Below are 8811 nucleotides of genomic sequence, written 5' to 3' on the forward strand. Positions count from 1 at the left end.
GTGTGTGTGAGTGTGTGTGTGAGTGTGTGTGTGTGTGTGTGTGTGTGGTTGCCTGGATCCGTTAATAGACTTGTCCTGTCCTCATGTTCACACTAACACACCAGCTTCGGACTGAAGTTGTTGATATTTTCTGTTTTCAGCTCCAAAACATTTGCACTTGTGTCTGATTTACTCGTTACAGTTCTCATTGGTGGGAAGCCAGTGAGGGATCACGACTGTGTCTACCGAGCAACTAAAGGAGGCTGTAGCATCAGGAGTAGAAGTAGTAGTAGTAGAAGTAGTAGTAGTAACAGCAGGAGTAGAAGTAGTAGAAGTAGTAGAAATAAACAGTAGAAGTAGCAGTACAGACAGCGAGCTATGCTAACAACCTGTGTGTCTCTTTGTGGTTGTTTCTTGTCTCTTCGTGGTCATTTTGAGTACGTTTGTAGTCATTCTGCATCACTTTGTGGTCATTTTAAGTGTGTTTTTAGCCATTCTCTGCATCTCTGTAGTGGTGTTGAGTATCTTTGTAGCCATTAAGCCTCTTTCTGTGGTCGTTTTCAGATTTTGTGTTGATACAGATTCACCTCGAGATTGTTTCAAGTATCTTAGCGTCTCTGCCGCTGCGTTGCTAGCCTAGCTCAATCAAAAAACATTTCCAACAACTCTCACTCTGTCTGATTTACTTGTTGTATGTTGTTTATTAAACAGGTGTAGAAACAGAATGATCTAAGGAGATATTACGGTTGTACCACCAATTATGCCAAACTGAGACATTCTGGTTTCAGCAGCCGTTAGCATCGAAGCTAATTGTTGAAGTCCTGAACTCGTAGTGAGGTTGCCAGGTTTGAGATCAGAACGTGGTTATGTTCAATGAAACGGGTCAGAAAACATGTAGTCATGTTGTGCTGAGCTGCGTCTCTGAGGAGCAGCTGCCTTCCTGATGATAACGCTCACATTTCATTCTACACATGGTCACAGCGCTGCCGACACGCCGCCGCAGACAGGAAGTCACCTGCAGCAGGAGCAGTAGTCGTAGTGGCACGAGCAGTAAAAGTACTAGAACACGAGGAGCAGCAGCATTGGGAGTGATAGTACAAGCGCATCCTGATTTACCCCTTTATTTAGTGTTTAAACCTTTATCTAATTAACTTAATGTAAACGTGCAAGTTTTCCTAATTAATTCTAAGTTAATTTGACTAAAATGTCTGATTTTACTTTTCAGAGCATTTCTGTGCAAACATCAGTTGACCTAATTTAAAGTCTTGTTATTGGATGAATTGTTGATGAATGAGTAATACGTTTCTAAAGAAACATGATCAGTGTGTGAGCAGATTTCCCAGCATGCATTGCTACTTTGTAGTTTGAAGAGAACATATTATGCATATAATGGAAACTGCTGCTCGTATTTGTACGTCACTTTGGACAAATGTGAAGTTATGAACACAAGGCAAATTGATTTACATAATTTAAACACATTTTTACAACTCATGAAGGTTAAAAAAATCTGAGGACACTTGACTTTGTGCAGTTTTACCATTTAGATGCTAATCCGGCATGAATAATGATTAATATCACATCCCGAATAAAATGGAGAAAAAGAATATTATTGTGCGTACTACTTTCATTATATGAATACTTTCTATCATATGCATTGAATGTGTTACACACTGCACCTCGGTGAGTCTGCTGAACATCTGAGATCTTTAACGAATGAAATGAATCTTGTTTACCTCGTCTCTCCCGTCCTTCCCTCAGGAGGAGGCTCCGTCCCGGCGCTCGGTGGCTGAACTTGCAGGAAGATTCAAAGGCTCGTCTCGTCCACACGATGCTGCCGGCAATGAAACGGTGAGTTTAATGTCTGTGTATCAGCAAATACATGGAGACACCAGAGTGCAGACACGTCAGACAGAGTCCGGGGATGGATTATTGAACTGGCCAAATGTTCCAGCATCCCTGGAAACAAAAGCTCAAAAATAAATAGTAAAGACAACTACTCTAAAGAGATGCAAAACCACTACAAAAAGACACTCTGATCCTCAAAACGTCCACAAGGAGAGACAAAATGACTACAACGAGACTCAATACACTACAAAGAGTTTAAAACAGACTAAAAAGAAACATAATGACTTCAAAGAGACAAGAACACAACTACAAAGAGACACAAAACAACAACAAGGAGACACAAAACAACAAGGAGAGACAAAACGACTACAAGGAGACACAAAACAACAACAAGGAGACACAAAACAACAACAAGGAGAGACAAAACGACTACAACGAGACACAAAACAACAACAAGGAGACACAAAACAACAACAAGGAGAGACAAAACAAGGAGAGACAAAACGACTACAAAGAGACTCAATACACAACAAAGACTTTAAAAAAGACTAAAAAGAAACATAATGACTACAAAGAGACAAAAAACAACAAGGAGACAAAAAACAACAAGGAGAGACAAAACAACTACAAAGAGACAGAAAATGAGCACAAAGGGACTCAAAATGGACAAGAACTATTCAAACGATGCTAAATCCACCCCTGATGTCCTGCTGTGACATGTCAAATCTGCCTGTGAAAACTGAGGTGTCGGAGCGTCCTTGAATGCACCAACATGTAAAGTGAAGTAACAGTGGAATAAAACATTAAGAACACAGGAATGGTTCTTCTAAATCACACAGTGAATCCATTTGAAGTAAATCAGACGATGTATTTAGATGTATATATTGCGTTTTTGTTTTTTATGTTAGACGTTGTTGTTTACTTTGTAACATTGTGATAAAACGTCTCAGTCACGTGTCATCGTGCTGCAAAAGAAGAAGAGAAACAGGAAACGGGTCAGGAAGAGCGTTCTGTGTGTGTTTCAACACTTGTTTTCAGTATCAAACGTCTCTTTCTGGTGAAGAACAATCTGGTATTTTCTGTTCCATGTTTGATGATTCCCTGCAGCTCAGACACGAGACGTTAATTATCGAGAACATGTGAAATCTATTTCAGTAGAAGATACATGTTTCATTAGGATACATACAGTCTCTGTACAGGAGATTATTTCTGCAATCCTGGAATACAGTAAATGTCCTTCACATGCTCGTTACAGCTGTCCAGTGTTCACAATCCGAAGACATCTAACTGAAGATAGCTTGTTAATTACCCAGAAGAGTGTCTCTTTGTGGTAATGTGTCGCGTTGTAGTTGTGTTGCTTCACTTTGAGGTAAATTTTAGTCTTTTTGTAGTCATAAGTGGTCGCGTTACATCTCTTTGTAGTAGCATTGTGTCTCTTTGTAGTAGCATTATGTCTCTTTGTAGTAGCATTGTGTCTCTTTGTAGTAGCATTGTGTCTCTTTGTAGTAGCATTGTGTCTCTTTGTAGTAGCATTGTGTCTCTTTGTGGTCGCGTTGCGTCTCTTTGCGTCTCTTTGTTTTGTCTCTTTGTGGTCGTTTGATTTACTTATTCCAAGAAATGTTTTCAATAAATAATCCATTCATACCAACAGGCCGACCTCCGCCAGACTGTGTTCTCTGACATGTAGACTGTCTTTATAATAAGTATCTACTGTAAAGACTGCGTTCCAAAATAAATAAATGAAAATGTCGTCAAGTAAAACTGGACTGAAAGTAAAAAGGTTCATGTTGATAAAACTAACATGAACCTTTTATCTCAGCACTAAAACTGAATCAACACTAATTACTGGAGTAGATGCTAGAAGCCATTAGTCTGCTGTAAGTAATATTGAAACACTATCGTGGTTTAAGACAACTGCACTAATGATTGTTTGTTTAGCAGGAGAAGCCGGTCAGACGACGACCTCCTCGCTCCTTACAGCTCCCCAAAACCACCGGAGACGACCAGGAGGTGAGAGAGACACGGAACCTTTGATATCAACAAACAATCAGATTTAAATCTGTCCACGACTGTAGGTCCACTTTAGTGACCACCATGAGAGTTCGACAACAGAAATGTGTGTGTGTGTGTGTTAGCAGCCACCAGGTGTCACCTCACCTCTACCTGCCAAAGCCAAGAGGAACTCTGCTCTGATCGAGAAGCTCCAGGTGAGTTAATCTGGTTTCTGCTGCTCTCTGCTGGTGTGGACGGAGAGCTGCACTCTGACATCACTCTGACATCTCTCTCTCTCTCTGTGCGTGTGTGTGTGTGTGTGTGTGTGTGTGTGTTGTGTGTGTGTGTGTGTGTGAAGGCCAACCTCGCTCTGTCTCCCATGACCCTGCTGCCCTCTCCAAAGAGCCCCGGCTTCAAGCTGCTGCCTCCCGCCTTCATCCCGCCCTCCCCCAGCTCCGCCCCGGTTTTTGGGTTTTTTTCGTCCACGCCGCCGCCGCCCGCCAGCCCGCTCAACACCACCTCTCCATGGACTGAGGAGGAAGGCCCCGCCTCCTTTGAAGCCCCTCCCACAGTGGAGGAGGGATCCATCCTGTCGAACACTAGCATCAAGGTCTGTCAGAGAGTTAAAGGGATGTTCCACCTGAGTCCGTCAAAACCAGCGTTTCCATTGGGCCTCTTCATGTCTGTGTCCATTGTTTCATCATCTGTTATTTGGAGAACCAAACAGCAGATATTTAATCACATTAATTCATATTAGAGGTTGTTTATTTGGCGTTATTACCAGCAACAGGGCTTTAAGCTTTTGACTCTAATTACTGTTTGAGGAATTTAATCCATTTCTATCAAAGCTTCTAAAGCTAAAGGCGGTAACGTGACCGTTGTCCAGAGAATATAATGACCTCACCCGTCTGTCTCCGCTCCCATTGGTTCCCTCTGCAGGGCCGAGCTCGCCACTCCATCCGGCGACGCCCTCCGTCCCGCCGCCACAGGACATCCAGCAGTGGAGACGAGGTCGGCGTCGCCATCGAGGGAGAGGAAGCGACTGAAGCAGAGGACAAATCAACAACAACAACAACAACAACAACAACAACAGGAGGTGAAACAGACGAGGGGAAAGAGGACAAAACGGACAAATCTCACGAACAAGACGAGTCAGAGATAAACGACGAGACCAGAGGAGACGAGGAGAAGAAGAAGGAAAGATCAAAGGGAGAAGGATCTTCATCAGGAAGAAAGGAGGAAGAGGAGGAGAAGAACTCTGAAGAAAAACAGACAGAAGATTCAACTGAAGGAAAGACAAACACAAAGAGTACAGACGAGGAAAAGAAAGAGGTGATTCCTACAGAAATGTTACAATATAGTCTAAAATAAGATACAATATTATTAATCCAGAAGGAAATTATTGTGCCAGAGTTTGATCAAAGATGATCAAAGATAGAAACAATAGAATAAACTATAAACATATATGAACAATAGAAGGATTATTGAATGTAAAAGAAGTAACACTGGCACCAGTGGAAACACAATAACAACAAGAGAAAGGTAAATAAATAAAGTAAAACATTCTACTAAAATACAAGAAGTAAAATGTAACAAAGATTAAATACAAGAGTAAAATATAAAGTGTATTAGAAGTGATACTAGCACCAACAACTACAATACAAGAAGTCATATTGAGCATGATATTGAAAGTGATATTGATTATATTACACGTAGTATAATGGAAGTAGTATTGCACATGATGTGGTTATTATTGTTGTCAAATGTATTGGACTGGACTGCAGAGAGAACCTGATTTATTTCGCATCAGAAGATGTTTCAGTAAGAAGCTTCTCCGCTTCACGTGTTTGTGTCTTGATGGATTTGAGCTCCGTCCACAGAATCAACTTCAAAGCTGATGTTTAGTTCACAGCTTGTTTCTGCTGAAACCAAGCGGACAAAACAAATCAGTTATTTTAGGTTAAAGCGTTTTCTTTTCTTTCTCCAACAGGAGACGACGAGTCAGAGTCCGGCCCGATGAGTCCCTGGGAGTCTGGGAGGGAAACCCTGCAGCAGCGAGGCCTGAAGGTCTGCACGTCGTGAAACGGAGTTTCACGACGTTATGAAACTCCGTCACCGCGGTTTCTGAAGACGAAGCAAGAAGAAGTGACCGACTTCTGGATTCACAAGTTTATCTTTTTAAAGAATCACTGATTGACGTGAATTTGTTTTTACTGATCCTCGACTGAAAGCTTTTTTTACACGGCAGCGCCGGATCTGTTCCTTTTTATATGTTTTCTTGATATTTTGCGCTTCCAGAGCTGTGACTGAAGATGATGATGAAGACGTGTGCTTTTAGTGCCCGTTTATTTTGAATTGTTCAACAAAATGTAAAGTTTCAAAATAAGATACACGCTTGTCTTGAAATCCTTTTGTTCGCTCAGTTAAAGCCTTCATTCCAAACATTCATAAACAACCAACCATGGAAGTTCTGTCTTATTTTAAACCTGGATAAAGACACACAGCGGGTACGTTAACTCTGAATTGTGGGCGTCACATTGTGCCTTTAAGTTTGAAACTGATATTAAAATGCATATTTTTGCTACATTCATGTTTTTCTTTGTGTTTGTAAAAAACAACCATAAAGACTCACAATCACCACAAAAAGACTCAAAACACACACAGATACTCAAACAGCCACGAAGACCTGATCACATAGACCTAACCATAAAGATCCAACTACAAAGAGACTCAACACAACTACAAAGACCTGACCACAAAGAGACGAAGACATAAACACAAACACAAAGAGACACAAAACAACCACAAGAAGTCTCAACACAAACAACGTTTTATATAGAAAATGATCTACACCGTTTGTTTATTATGTTATTTGTATTTTTCGGTCATGAAACAAAAGGTGAGTTAGTGTTGAAACTGTACTTACAGCTCAGTGATAGTGATGACAAGTGGGATTTTCCACAGCTGGCGCGTCTCCACATCACTCGGTAACTCTTAATCTAACTCGTACCTGGAAAAGACGAGTCTGAAACAGAAACGGTGAGAGGACGAAACTTGGCCGCTGCTCGCTGTATTTTAATCTTATTCTGGATAATCTGTTTGATCCTCCGATACACGCAGGTCCAGTCTCCCTGCTGCCAGAAATAAAGCAGATCAACAGAAAAAGGCTGCCACTCTGGAAACTGAAGGTTTACTGCCAACAACCCAGAGGAATGCTGGGAGACGATGTATACAGCCGGTGTTTCAGTCAGCCGATTCTACACCGCGATGGAGTCTGAGAACGTTCTGCTTCATGGATCGAAAGGTCACACACTGTGCCCACAAGTAAACTACAAGTCCCACAGGCTTGATTATGAATCCCACTACATTGTTTGGCAGACCGGCCGAGAGTAGCTGTTTGAGGAAGAGACGGTTGGCTACGGTTACCCATTAACCCTGATTAGGTAGGAGAGCCTGTTGCTGAGGATGTGGGACCTGAACAAATAAGTTTACCAGTCCGTCTGCGAGCACGGACGTTCTGGCCAATCCTAGCGGTTGAATGCCACACAGCGCGGGTTTAGACAAGAAAAGCAGTGGGATTCATAGTAACGCGTCCCAAAAGGGACATTACTGTAAAAATCTGCCAATTTTTTTATCAAGATGGTGAACGTGGTAAACAATGAACTTGGTGAACATTGTTGTTGTGGACCAGTTGAAACTTTATTCGCTCAAATAGACAAATAAAAAGAGACCAAGCGGCAACCTCCGGTTCTGAAAAGTGAATTCAAAGCATGTCTTAAAGCTGCATTCTCGCTAGTGTCCACCAGGGGGCGACTCCTCTGGTTGTATAGAAGTCTATGAGAAAATGACTCTACTTCTCTCTTGATTTATTACCTCAGTAAACATTGTAAACATGAGTTTATGGTCTCAATCTCTAGTTTCAAGTCTTCTTCAATACAGCATGATGTTCATTTAGTACATTATGGTCCATTTAGAGTCAAACAGACCATAAAGCAGGGGATGCTTTAGGGCGGGGCTCAACCAGAGACGTCTACGGCGTCTCTACTTAACTTCTTTACTGAAGTTAAGGATATAAATACCTTCTCCACCTTCCTTCAACAGGACGATGGGAACTTTACTTTGTGAATCAATAAAAGTGATTTTTCCATTTGTGGAGGCTGATGAAAAGCTCAACTCTGATTTAACCTGAGGAGCCGCTGACAGTCTTATCTGATTAACACACTGCGACATTGTTTCTCAGTTAAGCTGCTGATGCTCACTCTGATTTTAGGAGTTACAGGGTTGAGAAGTTCAAACTGTCCATAATGAACAGATTTATGTTCTAGTTGAAAGTGCATTTAATTGAACTTAAAGTATCTAGTGTCCATCTTTCTGTGGGTTTGTTCGTCACGTTCCTTGTTTATCCAATCGAATCCACGTGTTTAATGCCCAGGACCAAAAGACGTGCAGTGTCGAATATCGTGCAATTTGGGTAAATGGTGGCGCTAAAAACAACAAACTTCACAAGCCACGCCTATTTTACAGATTTTCCGCCATTTTAAATGATGTCCAAATATGTTCTTCTGTTCTATTTCTGTGCTTATTTTGTCTCTTGGAGGCTGTTATGCATATCTTTATTGTCATTTTGGGTGTCTTTGTGGTTGTTTGGCAACTCTTCTTGGTCGTTCAACATGTCTTTGTGGTCTATTAGTGGTTGTTTGTGTCTTTGTAGTCATTTTATGTCTGTGTGGTTGTTTCGTATTTCTTTGATGTCTTTTTGTGTCTCTTGGAGGCTGTTTTCAGATCTTTAACGTTGTTTTAAATCTCTTTGTGGTTGTTCTAAATCTCTTTGAAGTTGTTTGTCTCTCTTTATGGTCATTTTGCGTCTCTGAGGTTGTTATGCGTCTCTCTGTTATGCATCTCTGTGTGTCTCTTGGAGGTTATTTTGTAAATATTTATTGTTTTAAAAATCTCTTTGTGGTCGTTGTGTATCTCTTTGTGGTCGTTGTGTATCTC

At 41.2% G+C, this 8811-nt stretch overlaps 1 protein-coding gene and 1 long non-coding RNA gene across 5 annotated transcripts in view; one reads left to right on the forward strand and one right to left on the reverse strand.

Moving 5' to 3' along the window:
- Nucleotides 1-2134, reverse strand: part of LOC116398104 (uncharacterized) — an 11575-nt gene extending 9441 nt beyond the window's left edge. Inside the window, exon 1 of the long non-coding RNA XR_004213735.1 lies at nt 1713-2134. This is a non-coding gene — a long non-coding RNA (uncharacterized LOC116398104). The remainder of the gene's footprint in view (nt 1-1712) is intronic.
- Nucleotides 1-6402, forward strand: part of dub (duboraya) — a 12057-nt gene extending 5655 nt beyond the window's left edge. The window contains exons 2-7 of one of the 4 annotated variants that reach the window (XM_031874143.1): nt 1738-1827; nt 3763-3834; nt 3960-4031; nt 4175-4426; nt 4756-5148; nt 5807-6402. In XM_031874143.1, the coding sequence (XP_031730003.1) occupies nt 1738-1827; nt 3763-3834; nt 3960-4031; nt 4175-4426; nt 4756-5148; nt 5807-5836 (909 nt within the window). In that variant the 3' untranslated portion in view covers nt 5837-6402. The remainder of the gene's footprint in view (nt 1-1737; nt 1828-3762; nt 3835-3959; nt 4032-4174; nt 4427-4755; nt 5149-5806) is intronic. The other 3 variants (XM_031874145.1, XM_031874144.1, XM_031874146.1) reach the window with 3 other exon arrangements.
- Nucleotides 6403-8811: the final 2409 nt, after the last annotated feature.

Source organism: Anarrhichthys ocellatus, unplaced genomic scaffold (assembly GCF_004355925.1).
Source record: "Anarrhichthys ocellatus isolate YVR2014 unplaced genomic scaffold, GSC_Weel_1.0 scaffold78, whole genome shotgun sequence".
Taxonomy (NCBI): Eukaryota; Metazoa; Chordata; class Actinopteri; order Perciformes; family Anarhichadidae; genus Anarrhichthys; species Anarrhichthys ocellatus.